The 27,014-nt window shown below is 43.3% G+C and overlaps 1 protein-coding gene across 1 annotated transcript in view; it reads right to left on the reverse strand.

The window, feature by feature from the left end:
* Nucleotides 1-5,450: 5,450 nt before the first annotated feature.
* Nucleotides 5,451-27,014, reverse strand: part of xylb (xylulokinase homolog (H. influenzae)) — a gene marked incomplete at its 5' end in the record, with an annotated part of 30,033 nt that continues 8,469 nt past the window's right edge. Inside the window, 7 exons of the mRNA XM_080855429.1 lie at nt 5,451-5,838; nt 13,499-13,593; nt 17,867-17,954; nt 19,201-19,259; nt 23,102-23,198; nt 26,505-26,578; nt 26,775-26,890. Coding sequence (XP_080711555.1) covers nt 5,770-5,838; nt 13,499-13,593; nt 17,867-17,954; nt 19,201-19,259; nt 23,102-23,198; nt 26,505-26,578; nt 26,775-26,890 — 598 coding nt within the window. The 3' untranslated portion in view covers nt 5,451-5,769. The remainder of the gene's footprint in view (nt 5,839-13,498; nt 13,594-17,866; nt 17,955-19,200; nt 19,260-23,101; nt 23,199-26,504; nt 26,579-26,774; nt 26,891-27,014) is intronic.

Below are 27,014 nucleotides of genomic sequence, written 5' to 3' on the forward strand. Positions count from 1 at the left end.
GACTGAATGTCTGCTCAATATGAGGTAGCCATGCTGAATCGAAGTTACTTTTAGAAAATAAAAAAGTCTTTGCCTACACAGTTTGCCAACAGCTTCAAGCCTTGGGGCGATATACGTGTTCTATTTCAAAGAGCACCGATGGACTCTGAGACTCGGACTCCGGCAGATGAGGTCAAGGATGTGAAGTGTATTTCAATGTGATAGAATAGCCCAGTTCAGTTTCCCTCAAACTTGCCAAATCTTCCCTCTGGTAGACTGGCTACCATGGCAGGCAGACTGGGTGGAAGGGTGAGGGACAGCACCAGGGTTATCATGCTGTCAGCATCAGTGATGTGCAGTATCATGCTGTCAATGCCAAAATGGGCGTGAGAATTTAATATTCATTTGATAAAGGGCCTGAAATGCTTGAAATAGGTTTTAAAACAACTGTAACTTCATAACTGTGGTGCATTAAGGCGTATTTTCTTTCGCTCTCTCTTTCTCTGTGAATTGGCTTAGGCAGAAAAGACTTGCTCCTTATGGTTCATTGTTGTAGTGGTTTTGTTTCGGGGATGTCAGTAGGACTATGTGCTTCCAAGTCTCTTTTCTTCAGACCAGACCGTGATCATTGAAAACAATAAATGATCCCTTTCAGATGTGTCTGTATTGATGTATTCTCACTCACAGTCGGTGACAGAGTTCTGTGACCTTCAAGCATCAGAATAGCTGGCCAGCAGACACACATTCACTCACTCTTTTCCTTCCTTTTCTTAGGGTCATTACGTCAAGCAAGCGTCTTAAGACAATTCCTAGGCAACGTTTACACAACACATAACCCATCATTTCAGGAAAGATTTGCCCGCCTCACTATTCATTGTCGTTTTCGACTGTTAGACAGCGGCCGCCCACTTAACGATCAGTATGGGATGTTTGAAAAGGCATCACAATCTGTAATATGGACCTAAATAAAGCTGTTGATCATGTACGATCACTACAAACAGACAAAGTTGCCATGTAAGTTTCCCTTAAATAATGAGTAATATTCAATTCGACAGCCAAATCGACAGTCAAAGCAGAGACACGCCAAGACAAATGGAAATGCTTGATAAAGAAAACAAAAGAAAAAGCCAATTGTGGCGATCGGGACTACTATGTGCAGTAATCTGGTTCTTGATGATTGTTCACTCCAACTGAGGGTGCAGCTGATAACAGACCTCCCCTTGGAGGGGCACAGGTGGCACATGATGCCGTTATACTAAAACCATCCAATGTGTGGAACCGCTATACGCTGTGTTCAGGGGCCACCTGGCAACCCTCAACATGGTGCATCTATGAATCAATCAAACACCAGCACCAATGAATCAATCCGATGCGCAAATGTTTAATCTGTAATGTGCATATAGAGCAGGCAAAAAGGTGCTTTACCTGCCCCTTCGCAATGATCGCAGCATTCACTCAAACTCTTGATAACAGCATCTGAGAGAAACATTCATCGGCTTGAAGGACCTATTGATGGATTCTAGGTCAAACACCAACACTTAAAAAAGGACCAGGGAGTCAAGGATTTAATTTTATTTCAGTGTGCAACTTGCACAGGAAGCCATACTGAGCTTCGGCTCAGGAAACGACTGCCTGGCAGTGGAAAAGCAATTTATACTTGGCAGGTAGTATAATTAGTCAGCATGATTTAACTAGTCAGTCTGCAAAAAAACCTTTAAAAACATGTCATTCATGAGGTAGACAGAGATGAATGACGTGTGTAGAGGGTACACTGTTGACGCAGGGAGCTCGGACAGATGGAATAGATTGTTTACTCTATTGCTATCCCTCCTCCTGAGAACCATATGAGCTGAGAAGAGGATTTTCTGAGGTAGAATAAAGCACTTCACTTTCGCAGGTGGCATGAACAAAAAAAGCTGCAATAATTCGATCCCATCCACATGTATTACAGTCGTGGCCAAAAGTTTTGAGAATGACACAAATATGCATTTTCACAAAGTTTGAGTGGGAGTGGGGTAGGTAAGGGATAATCCCACGGGTGGTGTTCGGCCGTAGCCACCGAGGCCGCAGGCCGAATGGCGTAGGCAACAACACCCGTGGGATTATCCCTTACCTACCCCACTCCAACGAGTGCTATATTGCTTTTATAAAACAATTCTACCGTCAACAAATTAACATTTCAACACAAAGTTATTGATTAAAAATGGTTTATTTCGCCATTGTTTCTCCGCATCAAAAAATTGTTCCATTGTCAATGTCTTGGTTTGGAATTTTAAGAATTTTGAATTAACGGTTATCATCAACGCAAATTTTTCATCGCGGAGTGATTTATTATTAGCTGTGAAAAGTCCCGTAACTGTTGGTATGTTGACGAATAACCTAAAGCATGGAACGTCTCTCTTCCAATCAGAAACAGCTAAATTACGCGATAGAACCCAATTGTTTTATAATGAAGTATAATTACAAACATTTTATAAGTGTCACTGGCTTTTATTGGCAATTACATGAAGTTAATGCAAAAAGTCAACAAATGCAGTTTTGACCCTTCTTTTTCAAGACCTCTGCAACCCGCCCTGGCATGCTGTCAATTAAGTTCTAAACATCCTCAGAGAGCCACTTCTCCCAACCATCCAGGAACAGTTTGGTGATGAACAATGCCTTTTCCAGCACGATGGAGCACCTTGCCATAAGGCAAAAGTGATAACTAAGTGGCTCGGGGAACAAAACATTGATATTTTGGGTCCATTGGCCAGGAAACTCCCCAGACCCTAATCCCATTGAGAACTTGTGGTCAATCCTCAAGAGGCGGGTGGACAAACAAAAAAAACTTTTTCTGACAAACTCCAAGCGTTGATTATGCAAGAATGGGCCGCCATCAGTCAGGATGTGGCCCAGAAGTTAATTGACAGCATGCCAGGGCGGATTGCAGAGGTCTTCAAAAAGAAGGGTCAAAACTGCACGTATTGACTTTTTGCATTAACTTCATATAATTGCCAATAAAAGCCTTTGACACTTATTAAATGCTTGTAATTATACTTCAGTCTTCCATAGTAACATGTGACAAAAATATCTGAAGACACTGAAGCAGCAAACTTTGTGAAAATGTAAATTTGTGTCATTCTCAAAACTATTGGCCACGACTGTATAATGTCTGTTTCTGTGGAATATTTTCTGGAATTCTAGCTTCTGTTTTAAGCTTCTTAGATATCACTGTTCTGGACTTGGACAGACTGGTGAAAACAAGCAGGAGAGAATCTGATCAAAGATCACAGTGGGCAGAAGTGAGACTCTTCTGTCTTTGCATGTTCCATTCATCGTGCTCATCCACAAACACGCTGGCTCCAAACGGTATCCCCTAGTGAGCCCTATTTACGTCAGACTGTTTTAGAACCCCTCCCAGGACAGAAATACCCACTCGTCCAATAATTCCCAGAGTTCCAACATTTCCAGCAAATCAAACATTTTTACTTAATTAGGTTCTCACTTTGGCTTGGAGGAAATTCACCCCCTTCACATATTCCAACCTCATTGGCATAAATAATAAGTTGTTACGAAAGCCTCCGAGTGGAAAGGTTTCCACTCTATTGCCTTTTCAGTGTTTCATTGTTGTCATCAGAGTACCAGGGTGCATCCCCCTCGAGCATCAAAAATACAATTACCATGCAATCAGCAAATTAGAGATGAGCACTTATCTGGCCATTTCCCCAAGTTATAATAACAGTATGTTATTCTGTTCCCTGCATGCAAATAGATTCAGCTGGCTGCACACTCTATTAGATGAACTATCCACAAGCAAGGATGTGAAGAAATATGCTTGTGTCATTTTACAAGACCACAGAGACAATCATCAAGCTAAGGGACAATATACCTCTTTCAAGCTTTTACAAATATTTATGAAGAAGAAACACAGTGCATGTACACCAACTCTGCCGTGCTTAGCTCACGAGGTCAAGTGAGTTTCCACGCTGGAGCTTAAATGGAGATGCTTCTTGGTAGGGTTGGTTGCCCCAAACCCTGTCTGAGGCCCAGTCAACACCTCTGAATTTGTGAAAGTATAGCAGCAGGTTAAGGGTCACAGAGTGCATCAACAAGGCCTGGGCCTCCGTAAATGGCACCGCCACGTTATTTTCACCCATCAATGATTGACTGTAACAAGAACACAAATAGATTTCCAATGGACAGCTTGGAGGAAGACGTTTCAACATTTCACTGAAGCCATCTATGGCCTGACAAAAATTGGCATGTCATTACCTGATCATTATGGCTGTCTTAAGAGGTTGTTAGAGGTGCATGGTGTGACGTATGATATAGAATGGTCATATTATTACATGTGACAGCTTTCCACATGGTTACATATTTATTAGTTTACATATTAACAGTAATGTATAAGAGGGGGACATTGAACGAGCCCATACTTCCTGGGTTTATACGGAGGACATTCTGTTCCAGTTCATTTACATTAGCAGATGTTCTTATCCCAGAAATAATCAAATACACAAGTACAACAGGATACAACGTGTTGATCGTTGTCACTGACATCTGATATCTTTCCCCTTTGTGTTCTAATTCTAATCATCCACAGCATCAAACCCACAAGCTATGGAGCTAATTAGCTGCCTCAGTTGGCAGTGATATCCACAAGTGACAATGCTTGCGGCAAAAATCACCACTTTTACATTAGTGTGTAAACAAAGGCAAGCAGTCAGATAATGACAGCCAATCAGTTACACTGTGCCACATGGTAAACAAATATATAACAAACATGGTTCGGCTTCATAATGCATGACAGAACATGACTGATTGTAAGAAGATAACATGGCTGTCTTCTAGACCAACTACAGGTGCCCTTGGCACTGTGAGGAGAGTAGCAGTTACAGTCTGGATTAACGGCAACCTCCGGTCCATCCACTGATGACAGACACTCTCAGCCGCCTAAGCCGCGTGACCCACAGCGAAACAGACCTCTCCGCTCCACAGACAGTATGTCCTGACAATTGGCCACAGCATGGGAGAGAGCTATCCATCCCTGTGCACACCCTGGTTCCTAGCACACAAGCCAGGCACAAGCCGGGCTGTTTTGCCTTTGTCTGTCCAGGGACAGCATTTAAAGTGCAGTGCAGATGGAGTAAGGACTAATGAGCGATTGATTTAAAGTGGCAGTGGAGGGCCTTTATTGTCAGCGAGCGGGTGGAGGGGATGTGTGAAGAGCCGGCAGGGATACAGTGTATTAATAGAACAGCACTGGGAGTCAGAGCGCGAGCTGAGCAAATTCATGAACACACAACATAAGAGAGAAAGATAGGGAGAGAGGGAGAGAGAGAGAGAGAGAGAGAGGGAGAGAGAGAGAGAGAGAGGTCATAAAGTCAACATCACAAGGAGACACAAACAGGCTTCAGCTGTTGCCGAAATTGTAAGGCTGTCCTCTTTATTCTCAACAGTGTCTGAGGGAAGAAATGACAACAGTGGTTTGGATTTGATCTCCGCAGCTGGGTAAAGTTCTTGTGTTATTATTTTATTGTGTAAATACACAGGTAGTGATGTAGGACAAGAGACTATACTGTGTCAAATTTGCTAATACTGGTTCAGAAACTATTTGAAATGACAGAGCTATTGAGAAAAAAATACCCTTTTAATCAAATATAGAAATGATTCTCAAACTCTGCCTACAATGGCTTCGATTGAAAGGCTACTTCGTTAGCCAAGCTCCTCTGAATCATCTCTATGTTCTGACTCTAATCACCCAAATTGATGGGATTGGATGATGGAATACCCTGGGAGTGCTGAATCCCATCACGGCATGGTCTCCCCCAGAATTCTCTCTTCCAGCGTGGCATATCTTCTCAGCAGCGACTCATAAACCTGAAACACACAAGAACATCTTTGGATCTTTGATCTTTAACTGAACAACATACCACCAAACATTGGCCCTAAATTAGAATTCCCATAACCTCGAACCTTTTTTAAACTCAGTGGTGTTTTATAAACTTATAATTAAAAAATGGTCAAAAACATACCACAAGTCTGAGGACAGAATTGAGTAAAAAAATTCAGTGGAAAACCAGCATATTGGTTCAAGGCGAAGTACAGCCAAAGGGATGGTGTTTGTCATGAAGTTGAATTAATGCACTTTATTGCATTACTTGACTTACGCAAACCTATGTTTAGGAGCGTTTGCAACTAATAGATTCAGGAGAGATCTCTTCATAAATGTGAGACTACTAGCACTTAGTTTAAGACAAAACTACGGTAAATAAAGAATCATTAGCTACCACAATGCTATAAAATAACATAAATTACATTACTATACTTGAGTCAAGCTATGCTTATACTGTCATCCTTAAGGATCTTTGTGATATGTTGAATATTGTGATATAGGTTCTGTCTTCTCATCATATATCCTGCCAAAAAGGGTTTGAGCTAATAAGAAACCGTGTTCATTCTGATTTCAAAGCAGTCTGCTCAAAGGCCAGTGAAAAAAGCAATCGATTACATTCTTCTCATGGCCTCTTAGCACTTTTAAAACATTAATATTGGCTAGGTACAATACTGCATGAGAGTGCATTTCCGTAATTACCTATCATATTAATTACATATTATACCATCGGCCCAAAAGAGAGGATTATTGATTTAACTAGACAGGGTTTACCACTTATTCACACCCATCCCCATTACCCAGACGAGATCCAACAGCATCACGAATGTCTCTATTATGCTGTAAACTATTCCTAGATTGATGCCATTACCAAACAATCTATTCCAGAATTGTGAAACATTATTTATCTTTATGACAATGTATAGATATGACAAAGATATCAAATTGGTGTCTATTTAGATGTTACTTGCCTATGAACCTTCATATTGAAATAGAGAATGTAGCTACAAATTCCTCCTTAAGTGATTCGTAGTCAAACCTTGAGTGACACACGAGGAGACACATTAAGGCCAAACTGGGCAATTTTTTGCTTCTGGGCTGGAGGGGTCCTCCTTCCTTTTCTCCTACTCAGAAAATTGCTCTCCTCTCTCATGACATGACTCATCCATTGCATCCATGTGATGCTTGGGCAGCCCATCCCTGGGGCCTCAAGGGAGAAATATGCTGTATGTTACATGTCAACAACTCCCTGCATCTGTGTGGCAGACATTTAACTGGGGGAAATAGAAGAGCAGAGGTGGAAGTGAGGAAGGCCAAGTGGACAAGTCCCAATTAAAGAGGCCGTGGACCTACCAGCAAACCCAACCATAAACATCCCTCACCCCAATCCCAAACCCTCCCCATTCTCGCCCAATGTAAATGCACAGGCTCTGTTTCCACATGGGAACTCTCTGCTTCCATTTTGACTTCCTGTTATGAATAATGTACAGGGACAAGGGGACAATGGTGGTTCAGAATATAAAAAGAGCCGCCTACATCTCAGGGAAAACGTGACTGATCAAATATCATCGCATGGATCGCCATGAAATGCCTTTGCTACGTGAAGGCAAGCTTCATTTGTGTTATGTGTTTGATGTATTCTCAACCGCAAGTCTCCACCCACCAGAGGCAAGTGCAACTAACACAAGCAGCCATTTACAAGCATCCATTTACTGCTGTGCCTCACGTGTACCTGCGCTCCACCAATTTCCTTTATAGGTCTTCAAAGCAAGCGAGTTTCTTTGCATACAGCGGCCCAGGTAACTGTCATAAATATTTTCTGTGAAGGCCCATCTTGGCGTTTTGCATAAAAATGCAATGAACAGTAATCCAGTATGATTGATTCCTCCTCAGTCTTAAACAGGCTTCCTCGCCAGACCTGACAGCTAAACATACATCCCCCCCCAATAAGACTTGACACACGATCCGCCGCTGAAGTCCCACTGGGGTTTGGGAAGTGTGGAGCGGAACACATCTACACACACACACACAGTAACACACACACTCACATTTACACACACACAAACACACTCACAGTAACACAGAAATGGCTTCTCTCTCCACACTTTATGAGCTTCAGGAGAACAAAGGACTCATCTTCAGATAACCAACCTTCATGCCACACATAGAAAAGAGAGAGAGAGGGATATCTCACAGTTGGGGAGGGTTTAATGTGAGGGCTGTTATAGACTAGTTCTGTAGATAGCAGGGATACTTCAACCGTCCTCATCCTGCATTCTGCTCTTGTTTCATGCCTGGAGCTCCTGGATGAGTAAGAGGAAGAGAGTTCATGGTGTGCTTCATGCATTATCAAAGTTCAGTCACCATCAAAAGGAAACCTCTGCAGAGGCTAATACGAGGTTATGGTGGGGTCGGGCCAGGGAGTACCAAACGAGCACAGATCTCAGAGATCCACCTACAGCACCTTCTTCTCTATATGAATACCAGAGTCACTGGTGGTTTTGTCTGTAATACTAATGGCAATCAAAGTCAGTAAACTGCAAGACAAAATCACCATTTTGTGCAGCTCAGGGCTTCTGTGTTGACAACATGTAACAGTTAAATCATGGTAATAGTGCCTTGTGGTTAATCTTATATGAAGTTAACGTCTGTAATTTTCTAACCTCCACGAGGCAGGAACCATGAGGTGATTTCCAGTTATAGTCAACCATAGACCACATGCTGTATAATTCAGGTCTTGGCAGTATATAGTCACGCTGGAGTGAATTGTTTTCGATATCATTTTCAAAGGTTGGGAAATAAACTAATGCGCTCTCCATGACTTGTCATGAAATAATAATGGAAATGACATTTTTAATTCATGTACCTGCACGGTAGGCTACAACATTTCTCATTGCTATTTATGGCCTATGACTAAATGAAACACATGCAGTGCATATCATAACTGAACCACGGAAACATTTTCTGCATAACAATAACAACCCAGGCTTCCCTCTGTCAAGAACTCCTTGTGTAGATGGACCTGCTTCTTGTTAATGCTGAATTGTCCTATATATGGTGCGAAACACCTTGGATTCTACCAGTCCTGACAACGTATTGAAAAGATTCAGTTAAATGTCTGATGGCACGCCGTGTCTTCAGAAATGAAGGCTAGTGAAGAACATCTTCAGGGAGATGAGCTCAAAAGCAGTGGATGGTAAATAAACTCAGTGACCGGAGCTGCCTTCATCCCGCCGCTCCGGACGCCGCAGCATAATTACGAGCGAGTCGTCTTTGAGATGTCAATAGGAACTAAGATATGTGCCAAGGCAAAACTCCTGTCCCATGGGACGCTTACAACAAGCCAATCCTGTCGCCACATTAATGTGCCTTTTTTTTCATGATCGGTGGAAATCACTCTCTCTCCCCCTCTCCCCCCCCTCTCCCTCTTTCTTTCACCCTCCCTCTCTCTTTCACCCTCCCTCTCTCTCTCTCTCTCTCTCTCTCTCTCTCTCTCTCTCGTCAAATGGGATGATCAGCGGACTGTGATGTTTTCTGCCAAACTCCAAATGAAGAAACACAGAGAGCTCCCCCACACTTCGTCTCCTTTTCCTTCCACATACTGCAGGCATGACCTTCATGAAAGGCAGAAATGATGAAGGGAGAGAAAGCAGGAGAATAAAACAGTAAACAAGATTATGATGTTTGCCATTGAGCTGTCAGTGGCATTTTCATTAATATTCATGAAGGGTAAGTAGGAGTCCCCCTTCTTCACCTTGCCCCAAAAGACGTCCTGTGGTTGGCCGCTGGCTTCTTTATTTATTTGTCATCTTCGAGTTATCGCAATGGACCTCTCACTTGTCGTGGCACACGCTTTGAGAATATTCTGGCAGACGGGAAAACGAGATGATCTAAGCACTTCATTTGCACAGCTCTGTGCAGGCACAGTCGATGAAGTCACTGTTAACCATCCAAAGCAGAAGCGCCTCGACATGCTGTATGAGGGCATGGCAATGGAGAAGCTGCCATATGGCAAAACACATTAGCAAAGGAAGGAGGACAATAGCCAGCCACAGCACTAAAGGCTATAACACATGGGTCATTAGAGAGGGAGCTATAGAATAAGAGCAAGAGACCAATTTGTATAGCTGGTGTATATTTCCAATGCAATTGATTTGTTCTGACAGATATCAAATGAGATATTCAAATGTAATGTCAAATCAACCCTTTGACGATAGGACTGGGCACCCCTGCAATCCTTGCTCATCTATTTAAGTTCAATCCAAAAGAAAAAGGGACTAAATAATTTCAATGCAGGTGCTTTAAGGGATGTAGGCCACTATGATTAGGATTCAAAAGGTAATAAACTGTGTGTGAAATCTGTAAGACACAATGTTTTGACATAGAGGTGACTGATGCCGCATTTCCGGTTAAAGATTCTGACTCTGATCAATAATCTTCCTCCCATACTGTAGGGAGGGGCGCTGACCTTCATTAACACAGCCTCTTTACAGAGCATATGCACCGGTCGTCTCATTAGCATGCTAACCGCGTTACACTTTTTCCCCATCGCCTTCCTGCTCATCGCATCTGAGTCCAATAAAGCATTTATGAGAGAAGGTGGAACTGTGACTGTCATCCATATTCACAAACAAGCAACAGCTTTCTTGGCAAATAATGATTTATTCTAACTCTATAATTCCAACAGAGAGGTTTCATGACAACCTGCCGGCCTCTATTGAGCGTCTTTACATTCTCACTTAACTATATTGATATACATATACATACATTGGAAGCAATGGCATACATTTGCCAACCTTATCCATTGCCAGAGGAGATCTCAAAAGAGTCAGTCTCTCTTCATTTTTCACCTTTAACTGTTTAGTAAAACAGACATGTTCATAAACACATGCATAGGCACACACGCTCACCCTCTCTCTCACACACACACACACACACACACACACACACACACACACACACACACACACACACACACACACACACACACACAGGCCACAGCCCTTCCCTCATGTAATTAAGCTCTGGAGGAAGGAACATGGGCATTGTTTAATTGGTGAGTTTGCCTGCAACTGTCATATCAGCAGATTATTCCTTTCAATGAAGGGAAATAGGATGGCAAGCTTCATGAATTGAAAGAGCAAATTAATTTTCCATCCAAAAAAAGATGTTTTTTCTTCCTCAGATTTGGAATTATAATTGTGTCGTGGGGGGAGGCCATTTAGGGAAAATATATAAATCATTGTAATACTCCCCATTATCATCATTATTGCCAAAACCAAGCCATTTATTGCTCCTTAACGAATCGTAAATTTTCATTTCCTTGCACATTAGTGGCTGCACAAACTTTACCCGTGTGACAATGTGTCCTATTCATTTCTATTAAAGTGAGGATGATAGCAGCCTTATTGATTCAAAAGGGGTTCTCAGCACTGTACAATTAAAAAGTCTCCCTTCAACTGAGTATTGCATCCTAAGCATTGGAGTTACATTCCGACATGAGAATATTACATTTATTACATTTCAGTGAGCTCCAAAAACAGTCATATAGCATATCAGTTTCTACAGCATATCTTGTTAGTTGTTGTACTGTAGAGTATTATGTGTTAGCTCTTAAGGTATTAGTGTTAGTTCTGTAGGTACTAGTGTGTTAGTTCTGTAGGTACAAGTGTGTTAGTTCTGTAGGTACTCGTGTGTTAGTTCTGTAGGTACAAGTGTGTTAGTTCTGTAGGTATTTGTGTGTTATTTCTGTCTGTATTAGTGTGTTTGTACTGTAGGTATTTGTGTGTTAGTTCTGTAGGTACTAGTGTGTCAGTTCTGTAAGAACTTATCTGACTAATAAGGTTTCTAGTTCAGGCTTTTGGACTGTACTTATGGTTATAGTTTTGAAGGGGTTTACTAATTCCTTGTGTAAGTGACTGGTCATATGATATGGTTGAAAACAGGATAAAACCGTCAACCCAAGTTATAATGTTTTCAGCTAATTTAAATCACTCTAGCCACACTATCAAAGTTTTGCATGAAAAGACGATTGAAGGTTGTTAAATACATGGCATGATAGAAATACGAAACTAATTATCACAGTCCTTACATATGCAAACGTTACGTTTGACTGCATGTGTCTGTCTGTAAATGGACTTCCATCCTCAACATGAAAGCACCCAACTCTCATGAGCCGCCAAATGACAGTAGTTCTACCCACAGTAATCAGAGCAAGAGGCTCATTTTCACAGTGTCATGATGAGCACAGCTCACAATTCAAGGCTTTGACGTGTAGTAGCCATGATTCTACCCATCTGTAGCAGGTACACAGCTCTAAAAAGAAGCAGTCAAGACTAGCTGAATCTTTGAAACTACACTGACTATACTCACCACCATCCTCCCAATATCCACCATACTGCAGAATCCATTTTGATCACTGACCACCCACCCCCGCCACCCACTGCCTCCAAATTAAAAGACAGATTAACGTCACTGTATGGGCACCACCCCTCACCTCCCCTCGTGTCCCCACTGCACAATATCATTTCCATTTCACAGCTCTGCGTGGACTCTATTTGTGTTCCAAAGGCAAACAGGCCTGTTAATTAGTCTGCGGCTCTCCAGTCGCTCGGCTTTATTCAAAAAAAGAGAAGGAAAAGAAAATGAAAAAGAAGGCAGCGAGAGGAGAGGCTGAATCTGTCAGCGTTTAGAGCTCATTGATTGCCGTCCTCGGTTGACCCCACCCGATCCACGCACCACACCCACGGCTCTCACACCCCTCCTCTGCGGCATACATTTCCAGGGCTGGCCACCGAGCCTGGCTGGCATGTAATTTACTTTTACAATGCTTTCACCAAAGGGGATGAAGCATTTAATGAAGAGGCAGTGAGTCATAAAGTAGGCCATTCGCCGGCCTGGGCATCAGCGACTGATGGGAGAGATTGGGGGTGGAGTTCATGAGTTGGTGAAAGGGGGGTGGAGAAGGAGAACGTTGCCCCCATGTGACCCCGCCATAAGGACACGGCTGAACCGAGCATGACTCAAGAAACACCATAACACCATGATGGATCACATGAGGTTGCTCTGTGCAGTGCAATCTCCAAGGCACCTTTGAGCTGGCTGCTTCTATCGAGACATTTTACACAGAGGGTAGATGCCTGGGATCCAGCATCCACTCAAGCATCTATTACCAATACCATATCTTATTAAAAACTATATGGAGATATAATGTCTTTCATTACTTTGAAATATTAGCTATGGGAATTTCACTTCAGCTGCTCTTGATGGCAACGGCTTAAGTATATAGTCACATACTGCATTAAACACTCATCCATATGGGCAAAGCCAAGAACATTACCTTACAAGCCGTATTTAGTCCATTTATGGTCTTGTTATTAATACTGTGTTATATCCACTCTTAACAGATGCTCCATAATTCTTTATTGCCTCTACATCTGTTTGTCATATAATGTATCAGTGTTTCAGTGCTAAGGGTAGGAATCAAGGTGAAGGTGGCCATCAACGTGTAACGGCGAACATAACAATCTACATTTAAATTATGCTACGCCTTGCTGTTGATGACGTAGACTCCAAATGTCTTGAGTTCACACTTTACCATGAATGCGTAATATGTTGTTATGTTTTATGAAATGTTTGCAGACCAACCTCTTCGGCCCCTGGGGTCGGGTTCACAGCCAGCTGTGGTTCAGGGGCGTTACGGATAGCTTCCTGGAAGGATACCCCAGCCTCAGAGACCAGCCCTGGGGAACAGACACAGCCTCATGAGTCCAGCAAACATATTGAAAATACCTAAAATATTAAAACAGTATCTTACAGAGTGAAAGACCAAAACATGCATAATGCATCTGGGATAGTTTGAGAATGTAACAACAACATAATGAAAACAAGAGTTGACTTTAAAACTATTGTCAAATATTTTGGGAAGAAAACAACATTCAAAGTCTGCAACAACACCAGTCACGACTAATACACAACAACATAAACTCGCTCAAGCATGGCAATAGAATCCACAGGAAATCAATTATTTTAGTATATACAGACATATGCGTGTCAACAACATTGTTTTACAAATACCTACTATACAGTTATATGCTTAATGTGAACATCCCTGCTGATAATGGTAATTGGCATATTCAACTTACTGCAGCTGCACAACTATCTTAATTCAACATGAGGAAAATATACTGCGTGCTGCTGAACTATTGTTGCTGAACTACTCCTCAGTCTAATGTCATTCTTCATGATATACCACAGCCTATAACTATTTGACAATACCATTTTCTCATCTAATTTTATGAATCGGCATTTGCTTCTGCTGCTTATAGAAAAACTCTATGCGTGGAAGAAAAGGCAGCCCCTAAAATTAGTATCACTTCCCTGTGCAGCTTCATCTCCCCAACATTCTGCTGAGAGGATCCCGACAAGGGCTGCAGCAATTCTTAAAATTGAACTCCTGCAATGTTTCTCTACTCTGTTGAACCCACCTATGTGCACATCTAATGAACAGCACAGTGGACAGTCTTTGTTTTCTGTCTGCGGTTGTGTCCTTCTAAAGCATCCACCCAAAAAAGATCACACTCTAACACCAGAGGTGCTTATGCAATGTTCTGTGCCACCGTTGATCTTTTCTGCAATGACTGGACCACATCACCTCTTTGGTTTTAGATGACTTCACCTAGTTACTGTTGATCCTTCAGGGCAACTTGCAGCAACATGGCTTTTACTGCGAGTTGATAAACTGAGCTTAAACACACCCAAAGCAAACAGGAATTCAGCGACTCCTGCGATGAGTTCAGCTGTGTGTGGGGGAGATAGTTTCATATCAGCAGGAAGGCCAGACAACATTGTCATAATCCAGAAAACTTCTCTGAAGAGCATTGTGTCTATGCTGTGTTATATAACGCGTGATAACACAAAAGCCTGTGACACTGAACAGCATCTCTGATGTGTCTTTCATCTGGAGAATGAATCACATTTTGCAAGGAGCCAGATGCTGGCAGAGCATTGAGCCATTGGGGAGGTTTTCTCGCTTTTATTCATTAGACTTATTTGGCTCTCAGCCAGGTGGCCTGAGCCGAAGCGCGCACGCACAAACACACACACGCGCGCGCGCACAGACGCCTTGATCCATGGTCTGCACGTCGAAACGCAAGTAAATTGGTACTGACAAATGCATTGAATTAAGTCAGCATCCATCCCCGTTAAGGGTGGGAGACATATTTATTGGTTGCTGTGTTCCATCCCTGACGAGATCGAGTTACAGCAAGAGAATCCCAAATGCGATGGGGAGAGAGCAGCGGCAGGCCAGGCCTTTCCTGACAGCATCCGGTGGGACACTAACATGTAGCGCAAACATGACAGGAATACTAATAGTAATGAAATCAAGCGTAGCCAAATTACAATGGCTGTTTCATCCCCGTTTGAAAGCCACAGCACTCGACCCCATACGCATGGCCGTTTCCTCGCTTCTGCTGCTCGTCGGTGAACATAATAAATAATGACATAATTAAAAAAAAAGAGTGCAGGGCAGAATTCAAATGGTCTGGGTATGGCTGGAGAGCAGCTCGCTCGGTGTTCCACTCGAGAGCGGGGGACAATGGGGCGCAGGTGAGGTGAAGCTATGGGCCAGTTTAATTCCTTACTTGGTGGCGTTAAGAGCACTGACATTCGTCAACCATCACAAGCTGCCTTCTTTTTATGGCCTGCTCATGACAAGATCTAATGCGGGATAATTACGGAGACGCAAGAGCCAGAGGTTGATTAATTTGACGAGGAGCTCATCTAAGGCGGGTGTTATCTTGCAATAAAGTTTGCAATACCCTCTTCGTCTGCCTAAGTCATTAGTTTCATCTATGAAATTAGTTTCATCTCGATTTGCCTTCATAACTCTTCAGTGGCGTGTTTCTGTTGTTTGTATAGGGTCATTGGATCTAATTATGTCCATACAAAATGGAATGTGTAAAATGTAACGTGCTTGTCAAGGGCTTTTAGGCAATGAGATAAGAGACCAAACACTTGCTCTTAGGGAGTCTATAGTGCCAGTCTTTGCGCTGCCAGCAGCACTTGTTGCTAAAGAACAGCTATGGCATGAATGTTTTGTTGGCGTAGTGATTTGGACATTTGTGGACTTGGCGGTAATGCTCCTCCAAAGGCAGCAGGACGAGGCACTCAGAATCAAATTGACCACAACGCCACAGAATATATGAGCTGCTGAACATCATTTCTTACTGATTCCGTCAGCTCTGATTCCCTCTCCATAACCTACAGCCCCTGGCCTGCCTGTCCTTCAACTGTAGCACTGGGTAAAAAACAAGCTTTTAGGCCACAACATGTCATTCCCAGAGGTCTATATTGTGGAATTAGCAGGACATTAAGCTAAATGTATACCTGCAGTTCCCATACTTGGGCACACCGGCGTGCAGCAAGAATGGTGCAATTTCTGCTGGTGTTTGGTGTTATTTTGGCTAGTCATGCACCTCCTAATCTTTGTAACCTGTTGGGTGCAGCACGGCTAGCACGTATGCAAAATGGTCGAACTGGAGATATAAGTCGCAGCTCCGTCTCTATGACCCTTCAATGCAGGAGCATAGGGATTCCTAGATGGCACAGAACTCGTGGAGGGAGACGACTGCAACAATTGTACAAACCTTTGTGTGGTTTATTAATGTTACCCTCTTGCCTGATGGACACCGAGGATCAAAACTTGAGGCTGTGCACAAACTTAACGTTTCTCCTGATAAAAATGGGTGTCCTACCATGCCATGCATGAGGATCAAGAGTGCAAGAAGCATCAGTGGTATCTCTGGAAATGGACATGGACATTTTCAGCACCAGGAATCTTGCACATTCCAGAATAGCGTAATGTTTAACAGAGGCTGTGTTGAGCCATAAATAATGAAGCCCTTACAACCATCACAAGATGGTGCAACGGCAGGAGCTTTTGCCAGTGGTGCAAGTTTTGACTTCCATTAAAAGAGGGCTTAGGGCATTACATTAGTGTGGATTATGTGAAGAGGGTTACAGAAAAAAAGGCAAAAACAGCGCACAGAGGAAAAACAACGTATGAATAATACATGAACAATAAACGCCTGATTTAAAAAGAATGCTGATCTGTAAAAGCCCCTCCATTCAATTGTGTTAATTAAGCAACAAGGAGTATTAGATTCCACTGTCTGGCATTCAAAACAAATGAGACCAGTCGTCATAGGATCATGGAAGGCTTTTAAGCAAACCTATCCATCATATGGCAAGGAGTTAAATCAAATTAATAAGGCTGTCTGTCTGCATCGCATCCTTTCCCTACAAAGGCAGACGAGAAACAATATATGACGTGCGGCTGACATTGCACAGGCACAGACCCTTTTACTGGTCGCTTTTGGGTGTCAAGGAGGAAAATCAAAAGCAGACTTTTTAAAACATATCTGTATGTCATGTTAGAAATGTAATTTGGAATCCCACACCCCAAGGTTTGGCGAGGCTGCCAAACAGTGTTCACATAAAACAGCTGTCCAAATCATCTCCTAGCAACCCAGCCAAGTCTTTATGCAAGATTCCAAAAAAGAAATGTGGGAACAATGTTTTGTTCCTTCAGGTGCAATGTGTAACTTTACTGACCTTTCTGTGGCAAGCAGTTTGGTCTGCACAGGTGCAGCTACTGGTTGCTTCTATGTTCCCTTGCATACATGTGTGATTAATGTATTTTGTGCCAAGTATTTCACTGTTTTAACACGTCTCAGTTGCCTTCCCTAGCCCCCACCCATAGCCAATTCGTACAAAAACCGAGGCACTACAAATAACACAAATTAAATTCCATCTGTTGATTAAGCCTGATTTTATACATAGTACAAATATTTTCTTTAGTGTATGTATTTATAAATAATTTGTTCTTTCGAGCAACCTAAGTGAAAGTCATGAGTCACTTAAATGAACAGGTCACCAAATATGACTATGAAACATGATCACCTGCTGATATCTCTCTTTCTCAGACTGATTCCCTGAGAAAGAGTGTCTTACCATGCAGAGCTCTGTAGGCGCAGCCCAAGCAGGCAGAGTTGGCCACATCGATGGTGTACACCGGGGCATTGAACACATCAGACAGCACCTACATAATGCAATGGAAAAGGACATGGTAGAGTGTCATGGCAACAGATTGTCATCAACAAATAGTGATCTGGCTAACATGGAAAAATGTAACAGATATAAATAAATACCATACCATAACATTACCATAAATACCATACTATCCCAAATCCATTATAGTCAACTAATTTCACCTTCTATTGACAAACTGGGCAATGTGTTGCATCACAAACTATAACCATGGTGACAGTTTAAAAGCATCTAGCAAAAGGCCATGCATACTATTGTCCTGCTCTGTTAAGACCTGCTGGTGTTGAATACACAGGTGCTGATTGATGGGGGCTGGTTGGACAGCAAACACTACATTAGTTTGGTAATGATGCCATGCCATCTCTGTGGATCTCTGCTCTAACAATGCCAGATCGCTTCAGGACAGGGAGACACTGAACACAACATGTCAATGCTGACAACAGCTTCTTTCCTTTTGAGCAGATAAAGGCCTATTATTATGACTGTCAGGTTTAGATGGTATAAACAAACTGTACATTTCCTAGCAGGAAAATTATGGGTGCCAAGACATTTGGCATAACGTTTACTTTACCTTCTTTATTTGACGGCATATGGATACAGTACTTTGGGTTCATTTAGGAGCTTTGAAGTCATGCAAACATAATGCATTATAGTAAGTGGCCACTCAGGTATTAGATAGAGTTATCTCCCTTATGCACTGCTTTCACGGTTGTGGAAAATGGACTACTACAAAATAAAGTATTCTTGTCACAGAAGCTAAACAACTCTGTCTCTGTTATGCATACCACGCATACAACAGATATGCCTCACTTGCAGAACCTATCCACGTACATCCCCAAAGTAAGCACTGGAACAGTACACACAAACTTCTGAACACGCTCTCCCTCCATCATGCCTTCCTTCGCTCTCTGTCAGCCAGCAGTGTAATGTATGGGAGAGCAGGTCAGCGGAGGTCTCAATCCGTTTAGTGCAAATCAAACCCAAACACAGCTGAGATCCTCCCAGAGACACGCCAGTCAGATAGGATTACATTGACAAGTAACCTCAGGGCAACACACATACTATATACCCACAATGCATTGCCGCTCTGCGGGCCTTGACTGGTAACTCAGGAGTAGCTGAACAAATCCTGCTGCTCTCAGTCAGATAGACCAATGTGACAGGAACAAGGCACAAAGAGTGAATATGCCACGGTGAGTAGGACTGATGAGGCTATTATCTTTATTTTGCTCGTGTACCTGGAGAATGTCCACATTGGAAGATGCCCCACCAGTGGCCAGGACCCTGGTACCAGGTACTAAAAAAAGAAACAATAAAAAAAACACTGAGGCAAGCACAAAGGACGGGTGTTTAATTCTGTTAGTTGGCAGATTTAGAGGAAAAGGATATAGAGAATATGTGGAATTAATAAGAAACGGCAGGCATGATTCATTCATTACATGCAGTCTTTCCCCCCTTCATTAGCATGGCGGCTAAAGCGGCTCTTCTGAGGCTACATACAGTGGGCTGGCATTCTGCAGTGGGCTGCCCATGCTTCCAGTGGCACAATAGGTTATCAGGCCTGGCTGAGAGCATCATTACTGTACTCTGTGGGTGGAGCTGAGCTGCTGAGTGACTCCGGCGCAGACAGCCCCATGAGTGGCTGATATGCTGTTTTCAGCCCTTTAATAGGTGCAGGCTGCCAGATGGAAGAAAGGCTCACACGCAAACCCCACCAAGCCACCCAGCCACCCCCTCCACCCCCCCTCTCTCTCTCCACGTATTTGCCCACCAACCCTGCCTTTCTCGCCTCTACGCCACAGCGGGGCTATACAAATCTGCTCAAGATGATGGTGTGTGGGCAGGCACTCAGTACCACATGAAAGCATCGAAACAAGCGAAGGAGGAGAAAGAAAGGGCACTGCAATTATGCTCTCTTTCTTTCTTTCTCCCTCTCTTTCTTTCTCCCACTCTTTCTTTCTCTCTCTCTCCCTCCTAAAGGCATTAACATAACAAACGTCCATGAAAGGAAAAATGTCCCCTCCTGCGTTAGACTATTAAAAACAGTCACGCCAGTGATTGTAGCCTTGGGGTGCCAATGGAAAGTGAACTGGATGCAGTATATGCCTTCCACAATTGATTTGCTGCTTTGCCCCCTCCAAGCACCTCTGCCCCCCCACCCCACGTTTCCATTATCTGGCGGCCATCAAGGTTGATGAGCACGGTATGGTGAGATGTTGGGAAAGAATGAAAGCTAGAACTAAGACAAGAATATCACTCCGCGGGGAGCCACAAAACACATGACTAGTGTGTTCATAGAGAAAAAAAGATCGTCTGATGTGATGGCGTACAGTAAGGTCTGCAGATGTCAGGTCTTGAGATTTTGGACATTTTAATTCAGCCTCTTTAATGGACCAAGCAGAAATTACTGTTATTTCACAGAATTTCCATTTCTCCGTCCATAAAGATCCCCCTCACGTCCGTCTAAATGAACAGACTCCTGAGGTTTCAGTGAAATCTTATCGATCTGCTCGGTGGATCGACAGGAATGAAGTAATGAGCTGAAAAGACTGAAAGACTAGATGGCCAATCATCCGTCATCCCATCTTTCCCTTTGGGGAGCAGATGCTCTTATGAAGGCCACTGGTCAAAGCTCAGCTTGATTCAAACCCAGCATACAGGACAGCAGTCAGACATTAACACTGTGCCCCTAACCCCTGGGTCAGGAGAGAAGTGCTGCTGGGGTGGGCGGTGGCAAGACAAGGAAGTCATTTGTGTCATGAGACCAGGTCTCGAGGGGACTCACAAGCTCACTGCGTAAACATCTGCTGGTCAGTCCAGTGCCTGACGGCCAAAGGGCAATCTGGACATGAGGCCTCCTTGAATGTTTTCCAAGCAGTCCGTTTCATGAAGGCAGTTTTTTATTCTGCTGTATGTGCATTACAGGAGGAGTGATTAAGCCTGCCCTCGTTTACACTCATCAATATTAATAGAAGCGGCTCCACTCCTCCTTCTCGCTCTTGATGTGTGTTCTCTAAGCTGCAGCACAAGGAAACACTCTGTAACACATGCAGGGCCATGCACAAACACACCTACACATACACACACACTAACACTACACACCTACGAATACACACACACTTAAACTACACACCTCCACATATCACACACTAACACTACACACCTTCACATACACACACAATCAAACTACAGACACACGCAAACTACACACCTTCACATACACAAACACTCAAACTACACACCTACACATGCACATGCACATTCACTAACACTACACACCTACACATACACACACTCTAACACTACACTCTAACACTACACTCCTACATACACACACACACTAACACTACACAACTACACATCCACACACACTCAAACTACACACCTACACATATCACACATTAACACTACACACTTACAAATACCACACACACTCAAACTACACACCAACACACTCAAACTACACAACTACACATATCACACACACTCAAACGTCACGTACACTAAAACTCCCAACAGTGGTTTGTCAGTAAATAAATAACTAATACTCTAATCCTACGTGGGTACGCTGCTTAGTGGCCACCCTGGCACTGTGGGTATCCTTGACACTTGGGTATCAAAGCTCCACGCTGCATACGAGGCGGGATGGAGGGAGGAAGGGAGGGAGGCTCCACGCTGCCACACTGATACCTGCTGGACTAACCAGGGGAGAGCCAAGCATGCAGTGAATAATTTACAGGCCAACAGTGCAGTTGCATCTTTAATCAATGTCCCTTCTACCAGTGTGTGTGTGTGTGTGTGTGTGTGTGTGTGTGTGTGTGTGTGTGTGTGTGTGTGTGTGTGTGTGTGTGTGTGTGTGTGTGTATGTGTGTGTGAGTAACCTGGAGCAATTTAAGGAGGACACATTATTATGGAAATTATGCAGGAAATATGAGGGGGGAAAAAAACATTATTTCCACATGATTTAGCGCAATGTCACGGCTTAGCCTTAATATATTAGTATTTAGCACCTAGTTAGCCATTAATGAAAATTTGGACATTTGGACAATTTGTTCAAGCTAACTACAGAAAGGGTATGTGGAATCTGTGTGTTTACTTCATAAGGAGAGAGTATCATGGGTAGCTATGGGACTCTTTCATTCATACCCACCACCTCAATGTATATGGACTGTCTAAATGCTTATGTGGATGGCCTATTAGAAACAGCCATATTTAGAAAGACTGCTGTTCTGCAGACTACACACAATGAGACCACATTTAGTTCAGTCTATGCTTCCTTTCTAATCTCTAAAGCAGAGTAGCTGCCCTTAGTAAAGGAAAGATATTGCACACACACAAAGAACAAGAATATCACAGAGCCATTTGCGTTCACTGAGAAGGGACCCATTAACCAGTGAGTTCATTATTAATGACTATTGATGGACGCTGAAACTGCCGGCCACAGGCAAGCTGCACTGGGTCCCAACGAGTCCCAACAGCACCCTCCTCCAACCAGCCCCCTGCCACACAACAGCCATTACACCGTCAACAGGAGTGGACAAAAACCTCACGTCTCCGAACAGACATTAAAAACACCCCTGCAATCTGGTCGGTTGGTGCACAACCAGCGGCTCATTGGCTGATCTTGCTTTAAGGGAAGTGTGCTTGTTTCAGCCACTGTTGGCAGCCACAGCCAGAGCAACTCATAATATAATCACACTCATTTTAAGCCAGCACATCTTAATAATCTGACAAGACACACCAACCTTCACCGAACCCTGAGCTCTGGGTGTTTGTGTTAGGGACGCTCTTTATCAGCTGAAGTACCTCGGAGGGGAGCAGAATAATAACAGCAGGAGGGTTTCTGTCAGCACAGGAGCTGAGGTCGCAGAGGCACAGTTACGGGGGAGCAGGATGTTTGTTGATGAGAGCAGAGAGGAAAGAAAATGAGGAGGAGAGGCAGGGTGAGCGTACAAGGAAGTCAAAGAGAAATTATAGAGCGATTGCAAATAAAGCAAGTGAAGGTGGTAGCAGAGGGGGAGAGAAAAGGAAGGCATTTGAGAAAAAAAGGCAGACCAATAGACAATTAGATAATGAGACCCACAGACCGGATAGAGTGAACAGAAAGGAAAAACCAGAGCCAAGGCCTGAGGCACTCACATATTTTGTAGCCCAGTTTTTCGGCATGGACCCTCTTTGCCAGGAACTGTCCCTCAACCAGGGCTCGGATTTCTTCCTCCTGTGCGAAGGCCTCAACCTGTATTGGGCAGAAGCACAAAGGGAGTCTTTGGGTCAGGAGAGAGGGATGACTCCCTGTCCTCACAGAGCTCCTTTTGACAACACTCACTGAGGAGCCGCACAGCCCCCTGACCTCATCTCACACTGCAAGACAGACATCCTAAGAGCACTACCTCTCAGCACAGCAACCTGGCACCCTGTGTCCCTCCATCCCACACAATATCTCTCCATCACACACAATGTCTGTCCATCACACACAACATCTCTCCATCTCACACAATCTCTCCATCACACACATTGTCTGTCCATCACACACAGTATCTCTCCATCACACACAATGGGCCCTAATTTCATTGATGGGCAATGAACAAAGCAATGAGTAAGCCCATCACACATAACTAAAGCTATCATGTAGCGTGTGGGAGCACTGCGCTGACCCACCCATGTTTGCACTTAGGATCTTGCTCAGGCTATTCAATTAGCAAAACAATTTTGCCAAGTTATTAAATTAGCTTTAGTTTAAGTGTGGCGGACTAGGCTCGTAGCCAGTTGCCCATCAATGAAATTAGGGCCCAGAGTCTCTCCATCAGAAACAGCCATGCTGCTCAGAGCAGCAGTTGACCAACAATGATCATCCTGTTGAGCTCACTATGCACTGTGTGTGTGGGCTGTTCAGTGTGCTGGGGAACTAAATTTAGCTCACCTGAATAGTGACATCATTGAATGGAATTTTTTTTATTCCCTAAACAAGTGTAACTGTGTCAAATGTTTCAATGTTGTGACGGAGCTAATTCTGCGCCGTCACTTTAAATAGCGCAGAGAGCCGTTGGGGAAATTGTCGGGGTTAAATGAATGTGCAGTGGGCTGAATGCATCATGAAATGAAGGACCAACGTGAACCAGGGGCGGATTTAGAGGCGGGGCCAGGGGGGCGGGGCCCCTCCTCTAATTTGATTGGCCCCTGATTGGCCCCTGTTCTGCCAATCACCTGGCGAGAAAACCAAGCGGAGAATTAAATGATCACTGCTGCAGTTCCACCCCTAAACTGTTGGTGGCAGTGCGCCGGTTGCGTCAATACAAGTGAATAGAAGAAGAAGCGTTCTGTTCTGAATCTCAAATGGTGCACTTGTACCCAGAGGTTACACAGAGCGGGAAATCTACTGTATGGAGATATTTCTGCTTAGTAGACTATGCAGATTCTAATTAGGCTGTTGGATATGTCCAATGTAAGAAGTGTGATGTTTTAATGAAATATGATTCATGCAACTCTCGTTCTCCACAACAACATGGATTAAACCTCGATGGTTGGATGTAGATAGTTTCAGAATGACCGTCGGCTTGCAAAAAGATCTTCAATGGTAAGACCTATCTGTTGTGCCTCCGCTGGGGTATCATAAAACGTGAGTTTTATTAAAGCATAGCGTGTGTAATGTGTAGCTATTTCATTCCGTTTGTTAACCTTTCCTGCTGTCTGTCTCAGAACGTAGTTGGAGATTGCAGGGGAGTAAAATGCTCCACGGCCGAAGTTGATGAGCCTTCATGTTTTTGACTTCGGGGTTAATTCCCTGTCCTTTACGTCTGCTGCTGGTTAGTAAATACAGACAGCAGGAAAGGTTAACAAACGGAATGAAATAGTTACACATTACACACGCTATGCTTTAAATAAAACTCACGTACTGGTTAACACTGTTACAGCACATAAATGTTTGTCGCTACTGTCCAAACTATGCGTCACCGTTGTCACTTCCCGTACGTGCTCTTCTTAAAGAAGCCGCATCATTTTACTAAACGTTCTTGCAATGTGAATCATTTAATTTTAATATGATTATTTGCCTTATTGTGCACGCTTGTGCGTTTAACAACACTTGTTTGTGTGAGAGAGCATTTAGCTGTTGATGCCATCGTTTAACAAAGCCAGGCTATTCATAAAAAACGTCAATGTGGCATTAGTACTATGAACAGTTGAGAAATTGATTCCGTCGGGCTCGGTTCGGATTCGAAAACAAACATTTGAATGGCTGTCGGACTCGGTCCGGGCTCGATTACTATTCTGTCGGACCGGGCCGGGCTCGGACAGAAAAATTCGTCCCGATCCATGCTCTAGTGTGTGTGTGTGTGTGTGAGAGCGAGAGAGAGAATATGTTGTTGTATATAGGCCTACAGTTAAAAGCTATTGCTATCTTTTATGTTTTGTGGGTTTTATGTGCCCTTTATGCACACTGAATTAAAACATATATATATATATTACAATTACTGATTCATGATTTTTTATTTCAGTTTCAAAAGGGATACTGAGTTATTCATTGTTGCTTTTGGATAGTTGACTAGAAGTAGATGTTTTTTACTGTCAGTATGTGTGTATTGCCTTGTCGCAAATTGATGTTTATTTAAGCAGCGTCATCACTGGATATCAGATGGTGATGACACTGTTGGCCCCTGAAGGTTACATTTGGCCCCATTGTGGCCCCTGCTTCAGAAAAATCCTAGAACCGCCACTGACGTGAACCTAATTCGCTTGTGAAACAGCATGGCTCTGTGCTGGGTGAGCCTGTAAGAAGGATCACGCATGGACTACAAACTGAAAGGACATTCAAATTGCGGAGCTCACCTTCAGCCTTACCGGCACCCAAGCAGAGCACATCTGGAACAACGTCCTTATTCAAGCCCTCGCGCCAAACACTGGACTGGTCCAACTAAGACGGGTGATTTCTTCCGTTTGGAATACTGGCATTTATATCTGGCTGCCAAAAGTCTAATTAGAATTGTTGTGCATATGAAGATGACAACTATGAAGTACTGTATGCATGATACATGTTTAAGAGAGTAAGAATGTGTCTGTTTAGATGATTGATTAAAATATAATGGTTAACTCTTGGGAGGAGGAGGAGGTGCATATAACCTGAATCCAGATAATGGCAGGCAGTCTAGCTTTGGCCTCTGAGGTGAGAGGATGCCTGTACTAAGAAATTAAGCGGTTTATTGCTAATCAGTATAACTACTAATTGTTTTTGTTCTTTGTTTGTTTTTGGAAAAGTTAGTTATGTTAAATGTGCGTCTTGTCTGTCACCTGCCGGCAGTCTAATAAATCTGCACCTTTTGGATTATCTGAACTACAATCTCCTGGTTACTGCCTCTGCCGCTCAACACACTTTTTCACAAATGCGATTTTCTTTTTAATTCCCTTTTAACTCTTACTTCTTTCATTTATGTATTACTGACCATTGGTTTTCCTTGTCTGGAGAGAATTTTGGGCCAGCTGTTGTTTTTAAATGAGAAAAAAGTGACTTGACCAAAACAGTTGTTGGTTCTATACACACAATCCTTACTGTTTGATCTTCCTTATTGAACCTGTAAATCCCCACAGCAGGAGGTGTAATCTCCATGGCGTCGAAGTAGATGCCTGAGGAAGACAGAAAAATGTGGCGAGAGTGTAACCTGAATCATTTGTTCACTTGTGCACTTTCATGCTTTAAACCAATCATAGAACCGTGGCGTGTAGTAAACATGTTTGCCACTTTAGCGCTCGTTAAAACCCACTTGTATTCATCTGTCTGGTATAAAACAAACAAACAAACACATTCCAAGCGAGTGAACACCTAGGTTGCCTCGATTTCCCATGGGGGTGGACCTCAGGGCCCTGGAGAACGCGCCCCAGGTGCCCCCAGCGCAGGCGTCGCGGATCCTCTCTCGGGTGAGGGAGCCGTTCTTGAAGCTAGGGTGGAGAACAGGACAAGGTTAAGATTTTCATTGGGATTCATTGAACATGACACTCAATACCCTGCAAGCCCCCCCCCCCCCCCACACACACACACACACAAGCAAACAGATGAACTCAG

Source organism: Sprattus sprattus (genome assembly GCF_963457725.1).
Source record: "Sprattus sprattus genome assembly, chromosome: 17".
NCBI classification, from domain to species: domain Eukaryota; kingdom Metazoa; phylum Chordata; class Actinopteri; order Clupeiformes; family Clupeidae; genus Sprattus; species Sprattus sprattus.